The 26,727-nt window shown below is 56.1% G+C and overlaps 8 protein-coding genes across 8 annotated transcripts; 4 read left to right on the top strand and 4 right to left on the bottom strand.

Annotated features, from left to right (window-relative positions):
* Positions 1 to 585: 585 nt before the first annotated feature.
* Positions 586 to 4,630, top strand: BUD6 (Bud site selection protein 6; the record flags this gene model as incomplete). The annotated part of the gene is made up of 2 exons (XM_062946070.1): positions 586 to 1,533; positions 1,778 to 4,630. Exons 1-2 carry the CDS (start codon positions 1,333 to 1,335, stop codon positions 4,628 to 4,630), a joined length of 3,054 nt encoding a protein of 1,017 aa, XP_062802118.1. The 5' UTR covers positions 586 to 1,332.
* Positions 4,631 to 5,158: 528 nt separating this feature from the next.
* QC764_309550 (uncharacterized protein) lies at positions 5,159 to 6,771 on the top strand (the record flags this gene model as incomplete). The annotated part of the gene is made up of 3 exons (XM_062946069.1): positions 5,159 to 5,246; positions 5,300 to 6,321; positions 6,385 to 6,771. 3 exons carry the CDS (start codon positions 5,159 to 5,161, stop codon positions 6,502 to 6,504), a joined length of 1,230 nt encoding a protein of 409 aa, XP_062802117.1. The 3' UTR covers positions 6,505 to 6,771.
* A 96-nt stretch (positions 6,772 to 6,867) lies between these two features.
* Positions 6,868 to 15,134, bottom strand: QC764_309540 (uncharacterized protein). The gene is made up of 3 exons (XM_062946068.1): positions 14,439 to 15,134; positions 10,153 to 14,131; positions 6,868 to 10,047 (listed from the first exon to the last, which is right to left on the bottom strand). Coding segments are annotated over exons 1-3 (6,828 nt in total). The 5' UTR covers positions 14,441 to 15,134; the 3' UTR covers positions 6,868 to 7,200.
* Positions 15,135 to 15,387: 253 nt separating this feature from the next.
* On the top strand, positions 15,388 to 16,940 carry DYS1 (Deoxyhypusine synthase; the record flags this gene model as incomplete). Its single annotated transcript, XM_062946067.1, has 2 exons — positions 15,388 to 16,818; positions 16,875 to 16,940. The coding sequence occupies exons 1-2, from the start codon at positions 15,826 to 15,828 to the stop codon at positions 16,938 to 16,940; spliced, it is 1,059 nt and encodes a 352-aa protein (XP_062802115.1). The 5' UTR covers positions 15,388 to 15,825.
* A 346-nt stretch (positions 16,941 to 17,286) lies between these two features.
* On the bottom strand, positions 17,287 to 18,850 carry QC764_309520 (uncharacterized protein). Its single transcript, XM_062946066.1, has 2 exons — positions 17,947 to 18,850; positions 17,287 to 17,883 (listed from the first exon to the last, which is right to left on the bottom strand). Exons 1-2 carry the CDS (start codon positions 18,421 to 18,423, stop codon positions 17,626 to 17,628), a joined length of 735 nt encoding a protein of 244 aa, XP_062802114.1. The 5' UTR covers positions 18,424 to 18,850; the 3' UTR covers positions 17,287 to 17,625.
* A 46-nt stretch (positions 18,851 to 18,896) lies between these two features.
* QC764_309510 (uncharacterized protein) lies at positions 18,897 to 21,271 on the top strand (the record flags this gene model as incomplete). The annotated part of the gene is made up of 2 exons (XM_062946065.1): positions 18,897 to 19,333; positions 19,386 to 21,271. The coding sequence occupies 2 exons, from the start codon at positions 18,897 to 18,899 to the stop codon at positions 21,124 to 21,126; spliced, it is 2,178 nt and encodes a 725-aa protein (XP_062802113.1). The 3' UTR covers positions 21,127 to 21,271.
* Positions 21,272 to 22,208: 937 nt separating this feature from the next.
* Positions 22,209 to 23,051, bottom strand: QC764_309500 (uncharacterized protein; the record flags this gene model as incomplete). The annotated part of the gene is made up of 1 exon (XM_062946064.1): positions 22,209 to 23,051. One exon carries the CDS (start codon positions 23,049 to 23,051, stop codon positions 22,209 to 22,211), a length of 843 nt encoding a protein of 280 aa, XP_062802112.1.
* A 673-nt stretch (positions 23,052 to 23,724) lies between these two features.
* Positions 23,725 to 26,385, bottom strand: QC764_309490 (uncharacterized protein). Its single transcript, XM_062946063.1, has 3 exons — positions 26,009 to 26,385; positions 25,471 to 25,845; positions 23,725 to 25,369 (listed from the first exon to the last, which is right to left on the bottom strand). Exons 1-3 carry the CDS (start codon positions 26,196 to 26,198, stop codon positions 24,378 to 24,380), a joined length of 1,557 nt encoding a protein of 518 aa, XP_062802111.1. The 5' UTR covers positions 26,199 to 26,385; the 3' UTR covers positions 23,725 to 24,377.
* Between the last annotated feature and the right edge of the window lie 342 nt (positions 26,386 to 26,727).

Below are 26,727 nucleotides of genomic sequence, written 5' to 3'. Positions count from 1 at the left end.
GAGGCCGGCAACTTGCTGATGAACCCCTAGTTTGTGTGACCGAACGACCTCGATTCCGAAAATACGGGGGACTCTACAGACGCGATGGCTGGGCGGGCATCCTCTGGAGTAGGAAGATGATCTGTTTAGCTTCCAAAATGACAAAAGCAAAGAGCAAACGGTGATCCAACAGCTCGGCCAAATCATGGGGGATCTGAGCTGAGACCACGCAATGAATTCCTCTCAGTCAGGCTGTGTCGGCTGTGTCGCTGTCTCGGTGGCCACGCCGAGGTGGAGTAGGAGACCTCAGTAGACCAACAGGCTTAGATACGAAGAGGCAAAATTCCAACTTGAAAGTAAAAAATAATTTTGCAAGAGCAAAGAGTTTCGAGGGGGGGATACGGGCTCAATCCAGAAACAAAAGGAAAGATAACCCGAGGTGATGGTGATAATTCCAGAGGTGGAGCTGAGAACGGCTGTCTCAGAACCACACGATCTTGGACCCCTGTCATGTGAGAGAGATCCAAGGTTCCGACATTTCTCTTCAAAAGGACAACTTGAGCCATCGAGAGCTCGAAGCGATAGGGAACTCAAACGCCTCCAAAACTTGGGCTCAAAAAGTCCTTGAATGTGTCACCACTCATGGTCATCTCAGGAAAGCTGAAAGCACGGGCCACATCGCGAGCATGGGCCACACACGGGAGCCTGGGGTCAATGAAAGCTTCTTTGGACAACCGCCACCGACTGACAACAGCCCGACACCTCCAACCTAATTCAACAAAGATAAGGTAAAAGAGAAGATGTTGATATGGTGTCGATATCTCCATGATCCCCCTTCCCCCTCTCAATAGAAAACAAATGAGGACGTTCCACAAGCTGAGAGGCAACACAATTATGTAACCCACCGGGCTGGGCAGCCGACCCTTGCCGTTCCCGGGTTTAGCGAATCAGGAATAGCGCAGCTCGCCTTGGGGCTGGAGCCTCGGTGGAGAAGGTCGTGATTGCAGCCAAACACCTCCGCCCGCACTGCACTCGCCTGCCGCCCAGGGGACTTTGAGAGAAGAAGGCCATCTTTTGGCAAAAAGACATCAGAAACTCGGACATTTGCATCTGTCGCCGCTTCCCGATGACATACCCAACACTTTCTTGACATTTTTGATAAACCGATCCTCAGCCCAACCCCGCGCGCCCGCTTCATTCCCCCCCCAACCACCCAACAAACCAAAACCATCAACTTTGAACGAAACCGATTCCAAATCCCGCGCACGTCCGAACAATAGAAGCCTGGGTTGGGCACCGAACGAGGGGAAAACACACGAGGCGCAAGGCCGAGGAGGAACAAATCTCAATACAATGACTTCGATACGAAGCTCGCAGCGACGCTCGCCCGGCGCAGAGTTGGGCCCTCCGCCAAACCTCCAGCAACGATCTATCTCTCCCGCCGTCGGCGTCGGCACCAACCGCCCCGTTGCGCCCCGGGCATCTACATCATCGAGGCCTATGCAGCCTGTCAGTGGGAGCTTGAATAGGAGCGATGGCACTCGGCGGACCAATGTGAGTCTTGAGTCTTGTTCACTTTTGCTTCCATCCCATGTCCCGCCTGTCCGCGTTTCAGCCAATGTCGACACACCACAGCCGGCTTCATGCACCACCACCTTGACGTCTCTCGTTTCAGCAAGAACCCTCCATCTTCTTTTGTTTTGAATGAGTGCTGCCTCTTTCAGTGTGCAAAAATTTTCCAGACTGTATCGTGTGTGCCCAAGTTCCCTGTGCCTTGCTAACCATGCCTCTCAAAAAGTCGTCAGCAAGTACTTCCGTGCCCCTCTCCCAAATCGAAAAGAGCGTAACACACCTGCTGGTTGCCACGAAGCAGCTATTGGAAACTCTGACGCAATGGTCCCGAGGAAACGCTACCGACACGCAGGTGTCCGATGTCTATGTCCGCTTGGGATACGAGTTCAACATGGCCTGCCGGGCCTTTACAGCCATTAATGTCGATACATCTGACCTCGGAAATGTGCCCGAGCTGCTAAGGAATATTTTAGAGTCTACTTTGAGCCAGGAAGCGAGTGTGGAGAGTCTGGATAGATACTTGCCACAGATCCGCGACATCATCATCAACTTGCTGCATGGGCTGAAGAGAAAGCAAACAAGATTGCGTCAAAGGCAACAGAGAGAGAGGGAAAACGGACAACCGAGCGATCAGGGAGGCTCGGGGGATGGCCCAACTGCACCCAACCCTCCTGGACGGACGACCAGCACGAGCACCATGGGAAGCGTCAACTCGGGACTAACGACACTACTGAACGAGGGACTGGAGGATGGCGGATATCGGCCACAGAGCCAACGAGATGATGGAAGGAATAATATCAACAACTCCCCTACCAGACGATATTTGTCGCAACGAGAGCAGTCTCGCGGTTCGGCCAACTCGGGGGAGTCCAGCCTTTCCAGCAACACGATGCAGAACATTCCGGTCATGCCCCCTTATCCCGGCGATGAGACGATGCCTTCAGGACCCTCGGCCGGCGATATGAGTAGCTTGGACAACTTCCCACCGCCTCCTCCGCCACCAAAGCAATCTCAGCAAAGTGCCCTGGCGGCCTTGCAGAGGGGCGGTGATCTCGAGAGACGCGCCTCACGCAGATACTCGGCCTACCAGATCTCCAAGCTGGTGGGCGCTCAGGGGGTTCCTATGCTCCCACCGCAGACCACGCCGATTCCGAATCGCGGCCGAGGAGAGATGAGGGAGTCGATGCGGGCGATTTCTACGAGGGATAATGCTCGGCATCAGCGAAACAAGTCTTCGCGTGCGGCACCTATGGATGCATCGTCGCCGATGCGGGTTCCGAGCAGAGTGTTGGAGGAGTCCGAGAGCGGTCCGGTGGAACTCCCGGCATCAAGGCCAGAAACCGCCGAGCCTGAATCTCCAGAGGAAAGGTTCAGGCCGAGCGCTACTTTGACGAGCCCGCCAGCTGATGTGATGCCAGCAGCCGGCCTGGATGAGGAAGAGGAGGAGAAGCCCCCCAAAGCACCCCCAAAGTCTGCCGCGGTTGCTCGTGCTCCTACCCCTGACAAGCCGTCGAGTTCGTTTGGGATGGACAACACGCCTCCCGCTACAAAAGAACTAACATTGTTTCTGCAGTACAAGTCCAAGGTCAAGAAATTTGTTCTCCCAGAAGGATATGAGGAGCTCTCGATTGGCCGTTTGCAGCTGGCATTTATTGAGAAGTTTTCGTGGAACACTCAGCAAAACGGAGCAGACCTGCCGGACATCTATATTCAGGATCCCATTTCGGGCGTGCGTCACGAGCTGGAGGACTTGTCGGACATTAAGGACAGGACGGTGCTCGTGCTCAACATTGAGACCCTTGACGAAGTGAAGAAGCATATCGACGAGGGTATTGGTAGCCTGAAGAAAATTGTCGAAGAGGTCAAGCAGAATGTGGATGATCATGGGGCTGCTCTGCTGAGGGTTGCGGAGCGCCAGAACGAGACCGCCAGGGACGTTGCGCGGTTGGCTGCTGCTCCTCCCCCTGCCATCATGTCGCCGGCTATGGATTCACCCAAGTCGGTCGCAAGTGCTGCTGGGGTGGCCGCTCGCAAGCTCAGCACATCCCAGATCACCGAGATCCAGAGCTTGCGCCGAGACCTGGCTGTTTTGCGACAGACGTACTCGAACTTTCAATCCGATATCCAAAGTTCCATGTCTGCTCTTCGCAGCAAGGCCAACAGCGTCAAGGCAACGGCCGCCAAGATTGCGGTTCCGGACATTGAAGGCGACAGCGGACGGGCATATGTCATTAACGGCCGGAAGCAGCTTAACACGGACAGCGACAGGCTTGTCAACAAGGTGGACGACTTGCAAGACTTGGTGGAGGATCTACGCAAGGACGTTGTCCACCGCGGCGTGCGCCCTCTCCCTAGACAGCTCGAGTCTGTCACCAAGGACATCACCCAGCTCACCAAGGAGCTGAACAAGATGGAGGAGTACATGAAGCAGGAGAAGCCAGTGTGGACCAAGATTTGGGAGAAGGAACTGGAGGATGTCTGCCAGGGCCGGGACGAGCTGCGGGTGATGGAGGACTTGATTGTGGATTTGAGGGACGATTTGGAAAAGGCCTCCGAGACGTTTGCGCTGGTGGAGCAGGCTACCAAGGAACAGATGAAGGATGCGGGGTCGAATGGCGGCGCGGTGGAGGGGAGACCGGTGCTGAGGCAATTCAGCAAGGGGCTGAACTCGATCAACAGCAATGCCTTTGTTGATCCTAGGGATGCGAAGGAGGGTGTGTTGGGGGAGGTGAGGGCGCTGCAGCCGAATCATGAGAACCGGCTGGAGGCGATTGAGCGGGCCGAGAAGCTGAGGCAGAAGGAGCTGGAGACGAGGATGCAGAACCCGCTTAAGAAGGAGCTGACGAACTTTGTCGAGGAGGGGAGGCTGAAGAAGAGTGGGGGGGTGGAGGAGGTGGAGAGGGCGAGGAAAGCAAAGGAGGAGAGGATTAGGAGGGAGGTGTGGGAGAGGCAGAATGGGATCATTCCGGAGGATCCGGTTGGGGAGGAGGCTGCGGAGGGGGAGGTCAATGGGACGGGGGCGGGTGAGGAAGGCAGTAGGGATAAGGAGAATGGGGAGGTGAGGGATGAGCAGTTGTAAAGAAAGTTTCTCTTTTTGAGGGCATGATTTTGATGGTTTCGTCACGGTATGTCTGAGAGGATGGCTGGCTGGAAAGGGAATGGATTGGTGGGGAATATACCCTGTTTTTGTTTGTTTTGTTATTGCCATGTTTTAGTGAGCTGGGGTTTTTGTTGTTGTCTTGCTTCAAGTTTGGTTAGAAATTGTGGAGTTGCTAGCACTTGACAGAGTTTTGAAGTGAAAGGGGGGCATTTGTTTCCGTGTAGCGCGATACCAGCCAGTTGCATTTATTGCTAGAACAGATGTGCTACTCTACTGTGTGTAAGTCATTTTACCGGTGAAGGGTTCTGTGTAACATGCTGTCAGATTATTTTGAGAAGCATACTAGTCGTGATGGTGCGGTCGTGGTTACATTTATTTCCGGGTGGTGAGGGGGGTCGGGATTGATCTACCGAGGCGGTCCCCGCATCTCTTGGGGTTATAAGCCGTGTCATTTATCAGTCACGGTCAACATCATCAACATCAACACCAACACCAACATCAACAAAGATGACACCCGAATTTGAGTCCACCGTTCAAAAGGCCATTGAGAATGACGTCCTCCCCGGTGCGGTGATGCTCGTCAGGTCAAAAGATGGTATTTCCCCCCCCCTTCCCTTTTCACACCGTCTCATACTGACACCCCCCCAGGCAAACTCAACTACACCCACTCCCTCGGCCCCTTGTCCCTCTCCCCTTCTTCCAGTCCAGCAAACACCCCCCTCCAACCAGACAGCATCCTCGCCATGGCCTCCACAACCAAACTCCTCACCTCCATCGCGGTCCTGCAGCAGGTCCAATCAGGGAAAGTAGCCCTCGCGACTGACATCTCCCCCCACCTCCCGGAACTGGCCGCCCAACCTGTTTTGAGCGGGTTCACCCCCGACGGACAACCAATTCTGTCTCCACGAACAGAACCGATACTGTTAAAACACCTCCTGACCCACTCGTCAGGCTGCTCCTACACCTGGAACAACCCCGACGTGGTGACCTACCTCACCACCATCACCAACAAGACCGTCCCCGTCCCCTTGACCCCGGTCGGGGGAAGTACAGTACCCGAGCGGTGCTCTTACCCGTTGTCGTTCCAACCCGGAAAGGGATGGGTCTACGGCTCGGGACTGGACTGGGCGGGCTTGTTGGTGGAAAGGCTCGCTGGTGTCAAGCTAGAGGATTACTTGCAGGATAATATCCTGTCAGTGTTGGGGATCAAAAGGGGGGAGATCACCTTTTATCCTGCTCGGTACGACGCCCTCGACGGACGCCGAGCGGGTATGACGACCCGGGGGAAGGGGAAACTTTCCCATCACAAGCTGGCGGATAGTCCGGCAGAGAATGAGGCTATGGGGGGGGAGGGGGGGTTTGGGAGCATGAAGGCCTATGTCACCATCCTCGCTGACTTTCTGGAGCCAAATAAGAGCAGGTTGCTGAGGCCGGAGTGGCAGGCGGTCTTGTTTGGGGGGTGTTTGACACCCGAGAGCAAAAAGGTCTTGAATGAGAGTCTAAAGGGGGAGGGGAGGGATTGGATGGTGGGGTGGGTCAACCCTGTGGAGGGGGGAGCAGAGTACGATTGGAGTCCTGCTGGGTTGGTTACTGCTGAGCCTGGGACGACGGGTAATGGAGGGAGGAAAAGGGGGTTTGTTCAGTGGGGTGGGGCTTTTAATCTTGCTTGGGTGAGTAGGGCCAAACTTTGAGGGAAAGGGGGAAAGAAATATGCTGACATGATGGGGATACAGCTCATCGACCGGGAGGCGGGCGTGTGCGGTGTTTTCGCCACGCAGATTGTCCAGCCGGGGGATTTGCAAGTTAGGCCGTTGATCAAGGAGTTTGAAGAGGTGATTTACTCCAAGCTGTAATGGAGAACACTTCAGGGATAAGAGGACTGGGACATAGTGCGGTAATGGCTTCCCTGGCCTATAACTCTGGACAAACCATAGCAAGACACCAACAAAGTGCAAGCGCAACCAAACCATGAAACAAAATTGAACATGAACATTACCCCAACTCGGAGGGAAAAACACAACAAAAGATGGCAATGTCACAGAAACCTCAAAAATTACAAAGCCATACCATGAACATTCCTTATAGACTACATCTAACAAAAAACACCATTTCATCCTAAACCCCCTATAATGAACCCCCCCGAAACCTCCCTCCCCATCCCCACCAATTGAAAACGCAGAAACCGCTCCATTGAATCATGCCCTCCACCCCCCCCTCCCCCCAAATTCCATAAGCCTGCCTTATAAATGTAACAAAAAGCCATACGATAAAAACCATATAAACCCAACCCGCTGACTATTCCTGGCTTTTACCCCCCAGTCCTTCTTCCATCGGACTGTCCCTTTTCTCGGTTCCCAGTCAACAATGCGCTTGTTTTCTTTTATCTCTGATCCCAAATCATCGCTCATCTTTTCACCCGAATAAAACCCAACTAATGCTTGGAGAAGGGCCGCAGCGCCTTCGAGACTCGCCTCCCTCCCTGTAATGTAACCATCAAACCGTAAAGGAACGCTTCGAGGCGCAAGGACAAGTCATTCTGATCACGCCCCTCAATAACCCTCCCTTCGAGGAGGAGGCCGATCATACCCCTCCTGCGGTCTCAGTATCCTCTGCTGCGCCTGAAGCTGGGCCTGCGCCTGTGTCGTCCCCTGACCTTGAACCGGGCCGCGGGGCGGTCCCTGAGCCTGCACCTGAGCATGATGCTGAGCTTGAGCCTGGGCCTGCGCTTGCTCCCTCGCAATGTCCCTAGGATCCCTGCCCATCTCTCTCGGATCACGTCCCAGTTCCCTAGGATCTCTTCCCATCTCCCTAGGGTCTCTGGCCATCTCCCTTGGGTCCCTGCCCATCTCCCTGGGATCTCTGCCAAATTGTGCCTCTCGCATGTGAGTGTCCCTCATATCCGGCTGACCATATGCCTGCGGCGGCGGGGGGCCACGAGGATCAAACGAGTTCACAGGGGTGTAACTCCTAGCGCCGGGATCTCTAGTCTGGCCGGGGCCGGGAGTGGCGTACCGAGGGAATGGCTGGGTTGGTGGACCAGGCTCTCGTCTTGCATCTTGTTGGGGTTGGGCGTACCTACCGCTTCCAATTGAGCCCTGGTGTTGATGGTGGACAATGCCGGCCGTTGGGCTCTGCGTTTCGTGGGGATATACAGGAGGACCACGACTCTCCCTCAGGTTGAACGGCTGGGGTTGTTGCTGATGAGAGCCTGTTGGTGCCCAAGCATGCTGCTGCTGCGACGGTACCGAGCTAGTGACAGGTGGCTTGGCCTGTACACCATGCTGAACTCCCCAAGCCGTGTGCGTGGGAACAGGCTGGCTCGGCTTTTGCGGGGTCCCTTGTTGAGATGGCGGCCAGTTGCTGGGTGGCTGGTGTTGCTGGGGAGGCTGCTGAGGAATCTGATGGCCATGGGCATGCTGCTGCTGTTGGAGCATCTGCTGGCGCTGTCGCTCCCGCTCCTGCTGCTCCTGCTGAATCATCTGTTGCTGTTGGCTAGTTGATACTTGCGGGGGCTGCGACCAAGATTCGCGTCCGGTTTGGGGCTGTGGTTCTCTCCTTACCGCCATGCCAGGATGAGGAGCATATTGAGATGTAGGAGAGGGAGCGTGCGCTTGGCTGACGGGATATCCCTGATAGCCCTGTGGTGGATACGCCATCTGAGCCTGCTGCGGGTGCTGTTGCGGCTGTGGCGGCTGCGGTGGCTGTTGCTGAGCATGCTGATGTTGAGGCATCTGCTGTGAAAGCTGGGGATGCTGAGCAGGAGTCTGACCATAGTGATGAGCCGTGTGTGGCTGAGGAGAATTAGTTGCACTTGGCTGATGCTGAGCATAGTGGCGCGGATAATATTCCGCTCGTGATGGCTCCAGAGCAGGGTCCATGGAGGGAACAATGTTGGCACTCGGCGCCCGTGAATGTCCAGACCGCGGCGACTGTGCAGGGTAGCTCGGCTTCAGCGGGGGGATAGCCGAGGGAGGAGGACCTTGGTGCGAGGGCGGTGGGTTGCGAGCATATGGGTAACCAGCCTCCTCTCTTCTTGGCGGCGCCGGAGCTGATGTTGGGGGAGGCGGCTGGCGAGCAGCCATCGGCTGAGGTGGTGGCGTTGAGCTCGGCTTCACGCCCATGGACGACACGTCGGCGATACGCTTTGGGGCGGGTGGAGGGTCATCGTTGAGCAGGAAGTTGAGGTTGCTGGTCTTGCGTGGCTCTGGTGGTCGCGGGGCGGCTGGCGCAGGCTGTGGTGGAGGAACCGGAGGAGCAGAAGCTGGAATGGGCGCAAAGTGCTCCTGCATCGACACCGCCGCCGGTCTCTGGGCTGTTGACAGCGGCCTCTCCATGCCCGGCCCCACAGAAGGTGCTTGCTGGGTAGGCACTGGGTCGTTGAGAAGTCCTCGCATGGGCTGGCCCTGAATGCTGGGTCCATACATGGGGGCAGCTGGTGTGACACGATGTGGTGGTTCTGGCTGCCTTGCCAGCGGGATTGGTTCGCTCCGAGGTGGAGCAGTGCGTGGCGGCTGGTATGCCGGGTAAGCCTCTGGGGTGTGAGGAGGTTGATCAGGATCCTGCTTCATGCGCAACGGTGGCGCCCGCTCTGCTTGCCGTGGTGGCTCACGCTGACCAAGACCCATGGGTTGACGTTCTCTCTCAGCAGCATGGCGGCCGTCGCGACTGTCCTTGGGCTGCCCCAGCAGTGAGAAGGTGCTGGACGATGGCCAGCCTGCCGGTGGAGGCACAGCGTCTGACACGGGCACAATCGGGGCAGCAGACACAGGAGCCTTCTGGGAAATCGGCACGGGCTGCGGAGTTTGCCGGGGCATCTGAGACGGCTGCTGTTGCTGTGGTTGGGGCTGCTGCGGGTGCGGGTGCGGGTGCGGATGCTGAGACAACACTGGCGGCGGCGTCGGCTCGGGTTCCCTCTCCTGCTGCTGCTGCTGCTGCTGCTGCTGCTGCTGAAAGGGAAAAGGCGGGGCCGGTGGTCGGAGAGGGTGAAGATGCGGTGACATGGCCTGTGTGACAACTGGTCCGGTGGGTGGGGCTTGCTGTTGCACGGCGGCCGATGAAGTGAGCGGTGCTGACATGACAGGCTGGGTAGTTTGAGCCATCGGATGTGACACGGGAGCGGCCTGTGCGATCGGTACTTGAAAGCGCGTAAAGTGGTTGTTCGCCGGCATCGGCTCAATCTTGGTAGGCGTGTGCTCCTCGGGTTCGGCAGCAGCCAGGGGCCGGTGTCCCGTCGGCACATCATATCTCTTCCGGGGTCCTTGGGTCGGTGTCGGCGGAGCAGGACGCTTCTCCCCGCGACGAAGCTTGGCGTCGGCTTCGGTAGCAATGTGCTCCCAGTCCACATTGGTCTCCCTCCTGCCACCCTCCTTGGTCTGACGCATATAAAAGTTTTTGACCTGCAAGTCCGAGTAGTTAGTCGTCATGTCCAGGGACGGGGACGGGTATGGGGACGGGAACGGGGTGGGATGGGAAAGAGAAAAGGTTGTTGGGGTTGGGCGTACCATGGTGGCTGTCTTGGTTTGCATATGGGCAGCAATGGCGTTCCAGTCGGTGCCAAAAGCCCGCAGCAGACCGGGGAAGTCGTTCGACTCTGAAACGCTCCAGTAGCTCGACGCCTGCTGTGGGGTACGAGTGCGATCGGGCCCGGCTGGCTGAGGGATGTCGAATGTGGGGACTGACGTCTGGGACAGCGGCGGCTCTGGCCGGAGGGACGGCGCTGCCATGACCTCGGACATGGTCGACTGCATCGGGCCCATTGCCCTCTCGGGGCTTGACAGCGGCGGCTGCTGAACGGGGGCCAGGGGCGGTTGCATGCCCCCGGAAGGCGCCTCAAAGTGTCCCGGGGGCCGGGCAGCAATGTCGACAGGGGTCTGGGGGGAAGCCCACTCGGGGCCCTGAGCCTTGGAGTTGGCCCGTGATCGACCGCCCTTGTTGCTCGGCACAGGTAGCGGAAGCGGCACCGGGGTTTGTGTTGACGGTGCAGGTTTTATGCCCTTGGCATCTTGACCAGCCTTGTCTTTGATCTGCTTTCTGCCCCGGGCTCTCTTGCCCTCTGCCTTCTCGGCCCCGCTGTCGTTCTTGGCACCCTCAATTGCAGTACCGCCTCTCCTCCGGGCCGGGGTGGCAGCCGGGGTTGCGCCGTCCGAGTCGGCATTCGGTGTGGCCTCGTTGCCGCCAAAGTTGGGAGCGGCAGCACGACGGGGAGGGCGGCGACGCTCACCGTTCTCGCCAGTTTCCTGAGTGGCGTCTTCGGTTTCGTGTTCACCATTGCCCAACTCCGATACCAAAGCACTGGACCGCTGCTTAGCACGTCCACCCTTCTTGCGCTTCTTTGGCTGTTTCTTGAGCTTCTCCTTGAGCCCCAGCTCCCGTTTCATGGCATAGTAATACTGGATACAAGTGCCGGTGTCGCGGTTGGGCAGCTCCTTTGCAATCTTGCCCCACTGCTTGGGGAACTCCAGGTAGGCCTTCTCAAACTTTTCAGCCTCCTCCTCGGTGAAGTTGACATGCCAGGGAACGACGTCCCAAGTGGCCACCAGTTTCTCCAAGGGAAGCTTGCCGGCAGTATCATAAAATGAGGCCTGCTCCTTTTCTGCCGTGGTCCACAGCATGTCAGGGATCACCGCCTCCTTGTCCGTGCGGTACTTTTCTTTCTGGCTTCGGTCTTCCCGCTCCTGCCTCTCAGCAAACTCCCGCTGCGACTGCTCCAGGGCTTTCTTCAGATCATATTCCGTAGCAAAACGCGCTCGCGTCCCTCTGCCTTCTGGTTTGTTTTCCGATTGTGGCCCCTTGGTCTCCTTGACCGAAACTTCATTCGTAAAGTGTGCTCTGCTCTTGATGGCAACCGGGTCATCCGACTGGGTAAACTTCAAGTAAGACTCGTAATCTTGAGCATATTGCCGCCGGGACACGCCTTGCGCCGTCTCGGCGGTGGCAGTCTCTCGTTGGATGCTGGCAAGCACAAAGTTTCCAAAGTTGGGGGAGCTCTCCTCAGTTCGGAATGCTCGTCTGCTCTGCTCCCAGGGTTTGACGTTGTAGATGGGCAGGTCTTCGGTTGGCGGTGTGGCGGAAAACTCGCGAGCATGCTCGACAGTATCGTAGATGCTCCCGTCGTCCTCTGTCCTGTCCTCGCTGTCGTCATCTATGTGCGAGGGGGTGTGGGCAGCTTGCATGAACGGGGCACGAATGCCATTTCTGCCGGGCTCCCCATTCACAGACGCTGGAGGATGCGGAGGCTCCACCGTCTCGTGCACTTCAGAAACATCCTCCATATTGACGTCCTCGTCATGTAGGTTAGCGTCCTGCACAGCTGGCACTGACGGAAGGGCTGAGCCCTCAACATCCATGTCCTCCACCTTGGGTTGTGGCTCAGGAAGCTGCTGCTCAGCCACTTCGTCCGCCTTTTCGATCGTAGGGCTCGCCGGCGCCTCGGGCATGGCGTCTGGCATCTCCTCATCTTGCACTTGAGGCTGCGGCAAGGCTGCCTCGGGCTCAACTGGATCAACCTGTTGCGGTTTTGTGGGGGGAAACGTGAAACCATCAGGAATGGGCTTCACCTTGTTCTGGACGGTAACTGGGCTGACAACCACCCTGACCATGGCATTATTTTCCACAGTTGTATACCGCGCAACGATTTGAATGGTCGAACCGTCCACCATCTCGTGCAGCTTCTTGAGCTCGGCCTCGGCCTTGGATACCTGTTGCGAAAAATAATCATTAAGATCTTCGTCATCCTCGTCCGATTCCTCAGTCTCTTCCGCCGACGCGGGCAGGTGCTTCTCCTGTAGCCTGACTCCCGATGAAGGGACGTCAAAGTCGAGAGGGTGTGACTCTGGCGGTGGGACTGTCGACTGTTTCGCCTCTTCTATTTTGTCCTCGGAGGGCTCAACAGCTTCCAACGTCACCGGGCTGGGAGTTGGTTCCTGGACACGGTCCGGTTGCCGTTCTGTTTGAGCTCGCTCAACGACAGGCTCGGCTGCGCCCACTTTCAAGTCACCATCATCCAGACTCAGCCTCATGTCACGGTCCAATGACGCCCTGGCCGAGTGAGATCCTCTCTGGTAGGCAATGGCAATGTCGTTGACACCGGTGCCACGGAAACCCCCATATCGCTCTGTGTGTGAATCTGACTTGGCATCCGGACTACGGGGCCGCTTGTTGTATTCGCTGTGGAAGTCCGTATGGGAGGATTCTGGGCGGAAGCCACCAAAAGGTCTTGGGTGCTGCGAGACCACGCTCATGGACCTTGCGGATTTGGGGGATTCCTGCGTCTTCTTGGCATTGAACGCACCAGTATTGATCCACTGTTTGCTAGACCTTTGGGGCTGCTTGGCATCTCGGTGGGCCCGGGGTCCAGATGGAATGGTGGGACTAGCTTCCCCGTGGATTTTCGAGGGGCCGGTAGGAGGGGCTCTATCATTGCTCACGCCTTGACCTGCAGAGGGTGGCCGCTCCTCCACCGCTAACGCTCTAGGTCCGGTTGGAGGTGGTTTCCCTGTCATTGACTGAATGTCCGTCGTGGCGGGTGGGCGGCTCGGGACTGTGCCAAAGGCGGGGGCTGAAGGCGCAAGGGGAGGAGGCGAAACGTCCTTTGCTGAAGGCGGGTCGTTGGATACGCGGTCGATCGGTTTCGGTCGAATAAGATCGTGCTCCCTGTCTCTTCCCATCGGGCGATCATCTCGAATGTCCCTAGTGAACTCCTGGTACCTAGGCTCTCGGTGATCTCGAACATCTGGTTCCCGTCCATATCGACCGTCCTGGGAATGGCTGCGGGGGAAGCGATGGTCAGGACGGTCATCGCCGTGGAATCCCCTGCCTCTTCCACCACGATCCCAATCACCGCCCCCACGTCCTCCTCCTCTGCCCCCACCCCTTCCACGATATGAACCTCGGAAGGGTCCTCCAAAAGGCGGGTCCGAGTTTGATGACCCAGCAGATAACGGACCATCTCTGGACCCTCGTCTGGCCCTCTCTGCGTCCACATTCAAACCCACGTCAAAGTCACGTCTTAAGGGAGATCGACCCCTTGGGGGGGGTGTTCTTCGGCCGCGGAAGCTGTGTTCTCGGTCCCGCGGAGCCCATTCTCGATCCCTCGGGTAGTCTCGCTCGCGGCTGCGTTCATCTCGAAAGTGAGGCCGATCGCGGGGGTCGTCGCGTCCAACATCTGGCCTATCGTCTCTTCCCCACGCGGGCCGTCCGCGCCCACCACCACCTCTGCCTCTGCCGCGATAGTCTCCAGCAAACCCGCCACGTGGGCCATTCGGAGCGTCTAGCAGCGCCTTGGGCCCGCGTGGAGGCTCGTTACGAAATCCTTCCCGGTTTGGGAAACCGGATGGATTTCCCCGCGCGTCAATAGGACGCCTGCGGTCATTGTCTGGGTACTGTTGGGGTGGACCACGGTCACGCTCGCCACCATATGGAGATCTGTCTCGGGGCGAACGGGAACGGCGGTCAGGGTGATACTGACCCGTGTACCTCGTCCTGTCACGGCAAAAGTTAGTTGGATGAGCTGGATCCTGTGTAGGACGTGTATCACGCGGCCGGTTGTCATAGTAATGCGTCCTTTCAAACTTGAATTCGCGATGATGGTCGTGCCAGTGCGGTGGAGGAAGAGAATGCCGGTTGTAACTGTGGAGGGGTAACGACGGCGGTGGCTCAAAAGAACGGCCGTCGCCGTGACAATACCGGTCCATCTTGATTGTAGAAATCCTCCGACAGTGTTGATGTGATGGCGATGACAGGTGGTGCAGACAGTGACAAGAGGGTAAAAAATATTCGATAAACGTACATCTTAACTCGGAGGGAACGCCCCTCTTGTTACTTTTCCACCTTATCGGACAGGCGCATGTCAGGGCAGAGGTTGTGATGCTGCGAGGTGGTTGAGTGCCGACGGGCGTCCGCTGTTGTGGTCGAAGGCCCAAAGCTTGAGCTTCGCGGGAAAGAGCCTCAACTGGGCGGCTGGCTTCTAACGCTGCCGTCTGGCGGTGTCTATAGGAGGAGGCGCTTCTATACTCGAGCCCGACCGTTGCTTGTCGAAGATGATGATGCTGATGAGGCGCAAGCGGCAGTGGAAGCAGATGTTGAAGTCAAAGTGGCTGCTTCCCAAGAACCTGGAAACTCGGAAACTCAATGCGGTCGGTTGTGTGTGGCACTGGTGTCCGCCTGGCAAGCGGGTCTCTCTATGCCTATCTTTTTTATTTTATTTTATTTCACCAGCGTGTTGCTCCGAGAGGAACTCTGTGGGAAATCTGCGGGGCTGATGACCTCGTCAATGTCGGCGACGCGCTTTTTGGATGAGGAACTTGGGTGTTGGGAAGAGGATGGCGATGGAGAGAGAATGATGAAGATTGGACGACGGTCGGGTGGATCTGATCTCGAATTGCTGCCCTCTCCACCGGGCCACACGGGAGAGCGAGAGGACTGGGCTCACGGGCCACAATGTGGCAGGCCAAGCATCCACAAACACCCACAAGCACCCACAAGCACCCACAAGCACCCAACAAGCAACCAATTCCCTGTGCTTTTCGGCCTGGTGCCGCCCTGTGGGAGCCCCCTGTGGGGGGTGTGCGTCGCCGCACACTAGCCCCTTCCGGGACAAGCCCCGCCATGCACCGTCCCGGCATCTGCGCTTGTTTCACGCATGCCATTGGTATCGGGTAAAACCACAGAAGAGATTTAAATGTTAGTGCACCGAATCCGTCAGCCCGGGTTTAGGAGGGCACGCTCACCGAAGTCATCTTGAGATGAGTGTCATTGAAAAGCGGTCGCCGACTATTGATATCAATGATGAATTCTGAGATCTCGTCGTTGCTCGGCTTTGTAGATGGGATAGAACATGGAGCAAGCGGCATCAGCTGTGTGGCATTCAAGATTCGACAATTAAAAGTGGGGCGGGATGTGTAACTGCAGCCAAGAAGGTCCCTCATTCTCTGAGACTCAGACTCCCGCTTCGTCTGAAGATTCAAGCCAAAAAGGCGTTGGCAAGATAAGAAGAAGTAACCACCATTTGAATTTGGGCCTGTTCTGCCAAGTGTACTCAAGCATCATCAGTCTCGGTTTGACGTACTGTACATATCTCCATCCTCCGCCTGTTTCTCAAAAACTATCTTGAGATTTTCACCTGGATCTCAACCCCGCCATCATCATCAGATATCAAAAACCTCAGATAGACAAAAATGGACAGCAACCTGCCCCCAACCGCAGCCACCGAGGCCGTCCTCGTCCAATCAGTCGACATGCCCTCAGACGCCCAAAAAGTAGAAGAGCTCGACTTCAACGCCTTCAAAGGCCGGCCCATCACCGTCGACGACCTCCTCCAGGGCATGAAGCACATGGGCTTCCAAGCCTCCTCCATGTGCGAAGCCGTCCGGATAATCAACGACATGCGCACCTGGTCAGACCCCTCCGACCCCTCGGCCAAAACCACCATCTTCCTCGGCTACACCTCCAACCTCATCTCCTCCGGCCTCCGCGGCACCCTCCGCTACCTAGCCCAGCACTCCCACATCTCCGCCATCGTCACCACCGCCGGCGGCGTCGAGGAGGACTTTATCAAGTGCCTCGGCGACACCTACCTCTCCTCCTTCGCCGCCGAGGGCTCCTCCCTCCGCAAGCAAGGGCTCAACCGCATCGGGAACCTCGTCGTCCCCAACAAGAACTACTGCCTGTTTGAAGATTGGGTCGTGCCCATCCTGGACAGGATGCTCGAGGAGCAGGAGGCCTCCAAGGGTACCGAAGACGAGATCAACTGGACGCCCTCCAAGATTATCCACCGGTTGGGCAAGGAGATCAACGATGAGAGGAGCGTCTATTACTGGGCGTACAAGAACAACATCCCTGTTTTCTGCCCGGCGCTGACGGATGGGAGTTTGGGGGATATGCTGTATTTCCACACGTTCAAGGCGTCGCCGAAGCAGTTGAGGGTGGATATCGTCGAAGATATCAGAAAGATCAACACCATTGCTGTGAGGGCCAAGAGGGCAGGCATGATTATTTTGGGAGGCGGGATTGTGAAGCACCACATAGCCAATGCGTGCTTGATGAGAAACGGGGCCGAGTCGGCCGTGTATGTCAACACGGCTCAGGAGTTTGACGGCAGTGACGCCGGTGCGAGACCAGATGAGGCGGTCAGCTGGGGAAAGATCAAGATCGGTGCTGATGCAGTCAAGGTCAGTTCTTCTTTTCTTCATCAACCAGACAGACAGCAGAGCTAACATTGCAACAGGTCTACATGGAAGCCACAGCCGCCTTCCCCTTCATCGTAGCCAACACCTTTGCAAAAGAAGACTAGCAGCACCCTCTCGGAAAAGCAAAATAAAATAAACCAATTTTGACAACTCATTTCCTCATGAACCTCATACCCTAACTCCAAATCAACCTATGCATGTATGTACATCCCCCCTCTTCCTCATCACTCCTGCTTCCTCTTCCTCCGCCCCAAAACCGCCCTCCCAACGGTACTCCCATTCCCCCTCCCCAACTCCTTGCTAATCCACTCCCCCACCTCGGCCACCCCATCCAAATCAACCCCCGTATCCATCCCCAAACTCTCCATAAAATACACCACATCCTCCGTCGCCACGTTCCCGGTAGCACCGGGGCTGTACGGGCAACCCCCCAACCCACTAACACTAGCATCGAACGTCCTGATCCCATGCTCCAACGCCACAGCCGTGTTCACCAGCGCCTGCCCGTACGTATCATGAAAGTGCATCGCCACATCCTCATTCCTTATCCCCGCGCTCCTCAGACAATTCAACAGGTCCTTTGTTCTGGGCGCAGTGCCCATGCCTGTCGTATCACCCAGCGCGATCTCGTCCACTCCCATCTCGAGCAGCTCGGTAGCAATCTCAGCAACGCGGTGGGGCGAGACGTCGTAGCCCTCAAAGGGGCAGCCGAGGACGACGGAGATGTAGCCGCGGACGCGGAGGTTGTAGGGTGTTTCCTTGGCGGCGGAGATGACCGCCCTAAAAGCTTCAAGAGAGGCGGCGATGGAGGCGTTGAGGTTTTTTTGGGAAAAGGTTTCGGTTGCCGAGGCAAAGACGGCCATTTCGAGGGAGGGTTTTGATGGTGAAGGGTTGGATTCGGTGGAGAAAGAGGAGGGGTTTGCGTCGAGGATGGAGAAGGCGTTGGAGAGGCCTTTCATGTTGGGGGCGAGGAAGGAGTAGGTTAGGGGTGGGGGAGGGTGGTGGGGTGGTGAGGATGTGGGAGAGGATTTCGGAGGAGTTGGCCATCTGTTTTTCATATGGTAAGCATCTAGGGAGTTGGAAAGGGTTGTTGGAAAGGGGGCGGCATACTTGTGGCACCCATTTCGGAGCGACAAACGAACCCGCCTCGATTGTCTGAAGCCCGGTCTTTGCCAGTCGTTCAATCAGCTCAATCTTTGTCGCCAGCGGCACGATATTCTTTTCGTTTTGGAGGCCATCGCGCGGCCCTACTTCGACGATCTTGACGCGGTTGTCGAGGCGCTGTTCGGATGCTGTGGAGTAGCTCCTGGCGGTGCATGTCGTCCTCCTTAGGGGGCGGAGGAGAGCCAGTCGTCGGGGGAGGGTCGCCAGTCTCGACATTTTGGATATTTTGAGTTGGAAAAGCAAAAGAGGGTTCAATCCATCAAACTCGAAGCTGTGAATGCATCGAGAGAAGAGCAACAGCTGGAGCTCAGCCCACCGGCCGTTGCAAGTGACGTCGCATAGCGTCGGCCCATGCGGTGTACCCCTGCTGTTGGGGTGTAACCGCCACGTGACCTCCCCGCAAACCGTCAACAGCCAAGACATGAGGTGGGGTGTGTAACGCTTTGCAACATTTCGATCGAAATTACCATGTCTATCGATGTGATAGCTATTTCTATATTGGGCTTGTCTATCCAATCACTACGGTAGAAGGGTTGCTTACATACCTTCGTACCATTATTGAGTCGATATCCCACTCCTTTTCTGATTCCTCAAGTCTTTGACCATCATGGCCTACCATTTGCCTGCTCGACTCCACCTCCATGCATCAACTATTGACAACCTGGGAGCTGGAGGCTGGCTGAATGCGCGCTTCAGGTCTAGACCTGGACTGTCGGAGTGGTCTGGCCGGGTCTAATGTCCATCACATATCGAGAGAGGTTGAAGAAATGTTGGGCGGCAGCGTCGTTGAGTTGAAGTGTGGGGTTTAAAAACGCAACATGTCCTTCACAGGGACCTTCATCTTCATCTTTCCTGATCACTTCAAACTTGAGAATTGCATACCACTCTGAATCACCATGCCCACCCCCCTCGGCCCATCCCCCCAGCCCCAGCGGGCCGGCTACAGGAAATCCGGCTTCGCCTACACCCCCCTCGGCCTCGACCCAGCCGAAGTCCGTCTCCTCACCCTAGAGCCAAGTGAGGACGACACCGCTCCCATCGTCTGCAGGGTCGACATCTTCGAGTTTGACCCTGATCTATACGGCCACTTTGACGCTCTGTCGTATGCCTGGGGCACCAAAGACGACGAGCAGTTCATCACCGTGAACGAAAACACCCAGTTCAAGATCCGGAAGAACCTCTGGCTTGCCCTGCATCGGATCCGTCACAAGACCGAGCCGAAGAAGTTCTGGATTGACGCCATATGCATCGACCAGGGGAACCCAGTCGAGAAGAGTGAGCAGGTGGGCAAGATAGGGGATATTTACAAGTACTGCGGGAGGTGTTTCATCTGGTACGACCCTCCTTTCCTCGCCTTGACATAATCCGTACTGACCATCCCCCAGGCTAGGCGACTTCCCCAAACCAGCCGACGTGACCGCCACCACCCCTTCATCCCCCGCCTCCGCCCTCGAGCTCCTCAACCTCTTCGCCGCCCTCTCCCAACCCACCACCCACCTCTCCGACCTCCCCTGCTTCACCCCCCTCACCAAAGGCAAGCGCGCCGACATCAAAGACTCCTACAAACCCCACTTCGAATCCTTCGCCGCCCTCCTCGACCTGGAATGGTGGAAACGCACCTGGACGATCCAGGAGCTCGCCCTCCCCTCCGAAATCACCCTCCTATTCGCGGATCAAGAACTCCCTTACCTCACCCTCCAAAACGCAGTCGACGGTCTAACCCGTCACTCGACGGCCAAATGCTGCAAAACCCACCGTTTAGCCCTGCGAGGTTTGGGGTTCGACACCATCGTCACGATCGAAGAACGTATCTCATCAATGGTCACCACCCGCCAGCAAAAGTTGGAAGCCAAAACCCCTATTACATTCACACAGCTCCGACGCAAGTTCTGCGGCTCGCAGGTGAGCTGGAAGAGGGACTCGTTTTACGGGTTTTTGGGCATCGTTACGAATAAGAATTTTCTCAGGCCGGATTACACCTTGTCGTTGAGGCAGGCGCTGACGGAGGCGGTGTTTGCGTGTGTGAAGGGGGAGAGTGACGGGGTGGAGTTGCTCATGGGGGAGAGGTTGTTCAGGCCGCAGGATGGTTACAGAAGGCTGCATGTCCCGAGCTGGGTGGCGGATGCGAGCTTTTGTACGTTCCCGCCCAAGTGGGCGTTGATGGAGAGGAGGAGGTTGGCGGTTTATGCGAGTTTTGTTGATGAGGGGGGGGAGGAGAGGGCGAGGAAGGTTTTTGTCAAGTATTTGAAGATGACGAAGAATGGGATACTGCTTACGAAGTCGAGGAGGGTGGGGGTTATTGGGAGGGTCGGGGAGGTGCTGGTTGATCAGGGGCGGTGGTTGGACGTGCCGAGGGTGTTGAGCTCGTGGATGGAGTTGGCGGGGGTGAAGAGGGAGGGGTGGGGGGAGGATCCGGGGACTAATGATGAGAGGACGGATGCGTTTTGGAGGACGATGATTAACGACTCGACCGAGATTGATGGGGATCGTCTATCGTATGGGCGTCCGACGACGGCTTCGGAGGGGGAGGAGCAATCGGATTATTCGAGGTTGAGGTCGCTTTGGGATCTGGTTAATCCTGCTCCTAAGAGTCCTGGTCCCAAGAGTCCTGCTCCTGCCACGGAGGGCACCACCCCGCAGCCTCAGACAGAAGTTGGCGTCGATCCCTTCAACATCCAACCGATCATTGACGAATGGGTTCCCACCTGGGTTCCTGGATGGATCTCCGACTTTGCCTCTGACTTTATTCGCGCCATGGCCCTGGCCAGCAACCAAGATGCAGTCCATGATTTGGTTGTCTCCCACGACTCGAAGATGATCTACCACCTTCTTGCTTGCCTCTGGGAGCGAAGGTTGTTCGTCACGGGAAATGATGACAAGATTGGTCTGGCACCGAGGGATGCGCAGAAAGGCGACGAGGTGCATGTTATTCCAGGGTGCCCGGCGCCGTTCATTCTTCGGAGACTGGATGGCCCCAATGTGAATACGAACTGGCAGTTGGGCGATTGGGAGAGCGATGCGCTGCCGCAGTACATGGTGGTTGGGAATGGGTTCTACCATGGGTTTATGGGTGGTGATGGTGGACTCGGAAAGGGGGTGGCGGAGGAGAAGATTGCTCTGCACTAGGAAGATAAGGGCGCGCTTTGATCTTTGTAAGCACACCGGATAGTTTGAAGGCCTTAAAAGATGGTTTAAAGGCTTTAAGCATAATTTAAAGGTCATAAAGGATAATCAAAAAGCGTTAAAGGATAATTAAAAAGCCTCAAAAGATAATTTAAAGGCTTTTAAAGATTGTTAAAAAGCCTTAAAAAAATAGCGAAAGGCCCTTCAAGATAGTTAAAGAGCCTTAAAGGATAGTTAAAGGTCCTTTAAGATAGTTTACAGGTCGTAGAAGATAATTTAGAGGTCTTTAAAAAAATCTAAAGGCCTTAAAGATAGTTAAAAGGCCTTAAAAGATAGCTAAAAGACCTTCAAAGATAGTTATGGAGGGGGACGCTGGTAAGACAAATAGGGGACCCCGTAAAGGTTCCCTCTTGCTAATCCATCGGGTTCTACTGCCAAGTTTCTCCATAGGTACTGGAGCTTTGGAAGACGCTTCAGTCGAGGGTGTCTTCTGGAGAGTTTCCAAGCGCTTCTGGCCTACATGACTCGGCCCTCTCCAAGCAAGCAAAGCTTGTCTACCACCTTCTGGCCCGTCTCTGGGAGCGCAAGCTTCTCCTCACAAATGACGCAACTGCTCCCTTCGGCCTGTGCCCAAGGGATGCAGAGAAGAACGACGAGATCCACATCATCCCAGGGTGCCCGGCTCCCTTTATCCTCCGTCCTCTCCGTGAACCTGACCTTGACAACTCTTATGTCAAGATCGGGGACTGAGACACCGATGACTATCCGCAGTGAATCGTCATCGGTAACGGCTTTCTCCATGGTTTTACGGGCGGTGATTATGACAAGGGCTTGGCAGACGACCAATATCAAGACATTGTCTTGCACTGACGTCTAATCACTAATCACTGGATGGAGGAGGATGGGGTCATTTGGTAGAAGAGAACACTGGAAGATGAGTCAGAAAACTGTCATTCCAGCATACAGCATTGGCAACAGAAATTCCAATAGATATGCCATCCCTGACTCATACCAACGCCAAACAAACCAAAAGCCACCCCTATCATCAGATCATAACCTCATAACCACTCCTCAACAAACCCCCATCAGTACCTCCTCCCCCTTTCATACTCCCTATCCCTCCCCCCCTCCGCCTCCTTCACCCGTTCCTCCAACCTAGCCAACTCCCCCTCCCTCCGTCCCCAACTCTCCTCAATCCCCTTTTTCCTCTCAATATGCCTCTCAATCGCATTCGCCCCCAACCCCCCAATCGCCGCCCCTAGCACCGTGCCCAGAACCGCAACCTTGTCATGCTTACTCTTGCTGTGACTCCCCGATCTACTCTTTGATCTCGACTTCGGAGGTAAATGCTCCACCGCCTCTCGTGCCGCCAGACCACCAACAATAGCACCTAGAACCCCCACCCCCAAGCCAGAAGTAGACGGAGTAAAAGTTTCCTGAAGCGATTTCTTCGCCTGCCGAATCGGACCCCGTTTGCGGTGGTGGATGTCTGGTGATGAAGATCGCGAAGAGGAACTGCTAGACGATCTGGAACGGCCACGGCTAGAGCGAGGGATGATGGTGGTTGTGTCACCTGTATACGTCGTTCCCGTTGTCAGACTATCATCGGTACTGGTGCGGGTTGTTCTCGGCCTAGAAGACCGGCGATAGCCGTCACGCGGGATCTGCAACGTATCACGATCGCGTGGGTCGGGGCGGTAAAAGGGGGTGTGGTCTTCGTATTCAAAGTGGGGGTGTCGCTCCTGCAAAGCGCCCGAGGCGTAGTACTCGTCTGCGCGGCCCCCTCCGCGGGAAGAGGGAGAGTAATCTCTTGGACGGGAAGGACCGCGGGTGTTGGGGCCGGGGGTGACGGAGCGGTGACGGGAGGGGCGGTAGTAGTCTTCTCTTTCTCGCTCGGGGGAGCTGTCGGAGCGGTAAGATCGTGGCATTTTTTTTTCCTCTCTCTGTGGTATGTGTTTTGAATGTGGGTGATGAGATGGAGAATGTGAGCTAGGGGATGGATGATCAGAGCTTGAACGGCTGCTGGTGCAGGGACTAGGGAGCGACCGACTGAAATAAGGGTTCGTCTGTGCCTAGTGTATGAAGGTCAGAATTCTTGATTTGTGCGAAAAGGAAGGCGGCTGAAAGGTGCTGACGTTGTGGTTATGAAAATGGAATTTCGTTCTTGGCTGATGAGGTCGTTGGTGATGGGGTCTGGCCTATGATGTCACACCGAAGGCGTCGAGCGAAACCTGCTTCAAAACGGGGCGATCACCAACACCATTATCAAATTTATTTTCGTTCGTCACGTGAGGTGTAACACACCATCAAGAGATTACTATAAGAGGACATGGGAGTTATCGCAGGGCTGGGGTCCAGATGGTGGTGTGTCTGGATGTTGGGGTATTCAAGCGATGAAGCTATTCACAGGCTGAAGGAGTCATTCGGGACAATAGCAGTGACTTTGAGAGCGACAGATGAGGTTGAGGCCTTTCAAGAGATCAATCGAGGCTTGAACAAATTAATGGAGGCATTGAAAAGCACATTGCACACCTAGCACACAGCGCAATAGACATTGATCACACATCACATTCACACAAGACACAATTACACATCACACTGATCATCCAAAGTCTCAAACGCAGTCTTCCATCTCAACTGATGTGTATACGCTTATCCCCAACACCTTGCAATGCCCGATCCCAAACAAGTTTTCAAAATCAAATTTCCATGCCCTCCATCCTTTCCATGTCCTCCAGACTCCATTCTTTCCATGCAATTCCTCCCTCCTTCCATGCAACCCCTGCTCCCTTCCATTCCACTCCTCCTCCCTTCGTTTGATGCAAATATACCCTTGAAAAGAAATCAACCACGTGTCAAACTGAACTGAAAAGGCATCAAACTAAACTCGGTAGGCGTCGAAAAACATCCAACAGGCCTCAAAATAAACGAAATAGGCGTCGAAAAAATCTAATAGGCCTCAAACTGATGTAAATATGCCTCAAATCGCAACTGATAGGCGTTCGAAAGATCATCGAATAGGCCTTCTTGTGATGCAGAGAGGTGTTGAAAAGACTTCGATAGGCGTGCAGATAATGCAGAGAGGCCTGGAACCAGTCGAAATAGGCATCGGAATCCCTCGTCGATGCGTGTCAGCGGGTCCTGGCTGGGGCAATTTCACGCGCGCGACAGGATTCAAAGAAGGCTTTGGCCGTTTGGAGGAGGTCGATTCTATGGCGCTCGACTGAGATGAAGGCGAAGAAGGAAGTAATGTCCTAGAGCCACTTGCTAATCACCACATCAGGAACGCAGTAAGTGCGGAGACGCATCTCGCGGGCCGTGGTCCTCATGGTGTCGATGATGCCGAGCATGGACGGGACGGTCGTGGCGGCCTGACCGTAGAACTTGAACTGCTCGATATGGGCGCGGAGGATGGACAATTGGGTGTCGACGTCGTAGCGGAAGCCCTTGACTTTGGGTAAACCCTTCTTGGCCCACTCGTCGGCGGTCTTCTTGATAGTGGCATGATCAACTCGGCCGAGGTTGAACTGCGACATGATGTAGTCGTTGAGAGCGTCGGCGATGGCGAAGTCGAGCTCACAGTAAATAAGGGATTGCTCGCGAGGGTTGAGGGAGATGACGAGCTGAGATTGGCGAGGGATCTGGGGTGGTGGGGTGGGAGGTTCTTCACCACTGCGAGGCGGCTGTGGCATCGAAGCTGGCGAGCGGCGAAGCGGGGGGCCGAAGGTGCGAGAGGGTGATTCGACGATCCCGCGAGCTTTCTTCATGAAGCCGCCAAGGAAGCGGGACTTGGGCTTGGTCGGGCTCCTCCTGGGACCGGTGATCTTCTCCAGCTTCTTTTGAGCTGGGGTCTGCTGCGCGGAGGAGCTGGTATCAGCCAGCCAACCGCCATCTCCGAAGAGGTTCTTGGTGCCCGTGCGCCGAGGCGCAGAGGGGCCGGCTTGGGCCTCGACCGGCATGTATTGGTCGAGCGGTGAGTCGTCCCGGCCTTGGAGATCGGCGCGGGGAGGAAGAAGACGAGAAGAGTCAGCTGACTCTTGGTGGTGCTGGTGAGCTCTCGTCGGCTGGGGGAGAGCTTGGGGTTCTCCCGAGGGAGAGACTTCCCCGGGGTCGGGCGAGGAGCAAGCGTAAATAGACTCATAAGAGTCTGACTGCTCGCCGGAAGGACCCTCGCCAGAGTCTTCCTCGCCATAGATCCGAAGATCATTGGCTCTCGCCTCCTCGTAGTCCCAGTTGGACCACCCTTCTGCCCAAAAGTTTGTTAGTGACTGTTGGCGAAAATGAAATTCGGAGGAGCGACCGGGATGAAAAGGGAAAAGAACATGAAATGAGATGGAAGATTCATACCATCATCATGCCCAGGGCCGCGCTCGGCCGCCCAGGCGGAGTAATCCCGAAGGATGCTCTGATGGCGAGCGGACGTCGCCGGGTACGAGTAGTTTTGAAGCGCTGAAAAGCGCTTCAGGCCGGAAGCGGGTTGGCCAGCGAGACCAACCCGGAGCGGTTGAATTTCGGAGGGGAATCGCTCCCCCTCCTCGTTGGTGTATGACGCAGTGAAGGGATCTGCGTCATCACCAGTGGGTCCCCAAGGTTGACCCTCCCCGCGAGCGAGGTCGTCTGAGTAAACAGACGAGGCAGCTATGCTGCCCGGGCGCTCCCCAGGGCCACCGACTCGGCCGAAGCCCTCCGCTGCGGATGTCTGGGACATCTCGTTGTTGTTGCCTGTCGGCTTCATGTTAGCAGGCTGACCAAGTCGTTGTGTTGTTGCTGAGTGAAGAAGAGAAGAAGAGAAAAAAGGAAGAGGGGAGGGTGAGCGAGCAAACAGTGGGTGAAAAGGTCGCAGCAAAGGTGTGAAAGACAACAGATTGGTGAGGGGGTAAGTGACCTCTATCAGCTCTCTCCGCAGCCTCAGGCGGGTTGTGAACCGCGACTGGGCGTTGAGAACCCGAACGAGAAGCGTGGGCCTGGGCGGCTTGGACGTTGATGGGGTCGGGACGGTGACGGGTGAAGTCATCGTCACCAGCGGTAAGGGAAAGGATGCCGCTGGTGACGTTCTGTTCGAAACGGCCGTCCATTTTTTGGGCTGTTGGTGATGAAGAGAGAAAAGGAAACTCTCCAAAGCCCCGCGAGAAAAACAGCTAGAATACTCTCAAACTCACTTGAGCTCTCGGGTGGTCCAAGCTCCACAAAGCAGTAGGCTGAGGGGGGTTCAGAGGGCGACCACACAGAGGAAGGTCCCGCCGTGGTCGAGGGCTGGGGATGGGTGTCAGTGAAGAGCATGCAAAATGAACTAACCACGCCTGGCCGTAGCCTCCTTGAGGTTGCCAACAAGTTGGCGACGGGTCTCTCCTGGATCCATGTTGCTACTTGGTGATATTAGCAAAAAGATCGAGTCGAAAGAGCGGGAGGTAGGTCGGGACACTCACGCTTCGTCTTCGCTGGGTCGTGAAGAGGAGAGTGTTTGCCGAGGAGCGTCGAGGTCGCCCTTTAGGGCAGACCCTTGCGCTCCCACCACCCCAGCGCTCCCTGCCACCAACTATTGTCCCATCAGTGACTGCTCCCTAGGCCTGCACTGTAATTACTGCAGGCATTGTTGTCGTTGTT

The sequence above is a fragment of the Podospora pseudoanserina genome, chromosome 3 (genome assembly GCF_035222485.1).
Source record: "Podospora pseudoanserina strain CBS 124.78 chromosome 3, whole genome shotgun sequence".
NCBI classification, from domain to species: domain Eukaryota; kingdom Fungi; phylum Ascomycota; class Sordariomycetes; order Sordariales; family Podosporaceae; genus Podospora; species Podospora pseudoanserina.
This window is presented reverse-complemented; position numbering and strand designations above follow the sequence as displayed.

What these genes read in the sequence shown, in the direction of transcription:
- QC764_309520 (XM_062946066.1), bottom strand. Translation starts at nt 18,423, where the DNA reads ATGTCTTGGCTGTTGACGGTTTGCGGGGAGGTCACGTGGCGGTTACAC. An exon ending in CTCCGAAATGGGTGCCACAA is followed by an intron (nt 17,884 to 17,946) that starts GTATGCCGCCCC and finishes TATGAAAAACAG; the next exon opens with ATGGCCAACTCCTCCGAAAT.
- QC764_309490 (XM_062946063.1), bottom strand. Translation starts at nt 26,198, where the DNA reads ATGGACGGCCGTTTCGAACAGAACGTCACCAGCGGCATCCTTTCCCTT. An exon ending in TGCGGAGAGAGCTGATAGAG is followed by an intron (nt 25,846 to 26,008) that starts GTCACTTACCCC and finishes TGAAGCCGACAG; the next exon opens with GCAACAACAACGAGATGTCC. An exon ending in CGGCCCTGGGCATGATGATG is followed by an intron (nt 25,370 to 25,470) that starts GTATGAATCTTC and finishes ACTTTTGGGCAG; the next exon opens with AAGGGTGGTCCAACTGGGAC.
- QC764_309540 (XM_062946068.1), bottom strand. An exon ending in AAACCAAGACAGCCACCATG is followed by an intron (nt 10,048 to 10,152) that starts GTACGCCCAACC and finishes TCGGACTTGCAG; the next exon opens with GTCAAAAACTTTTATATGCG.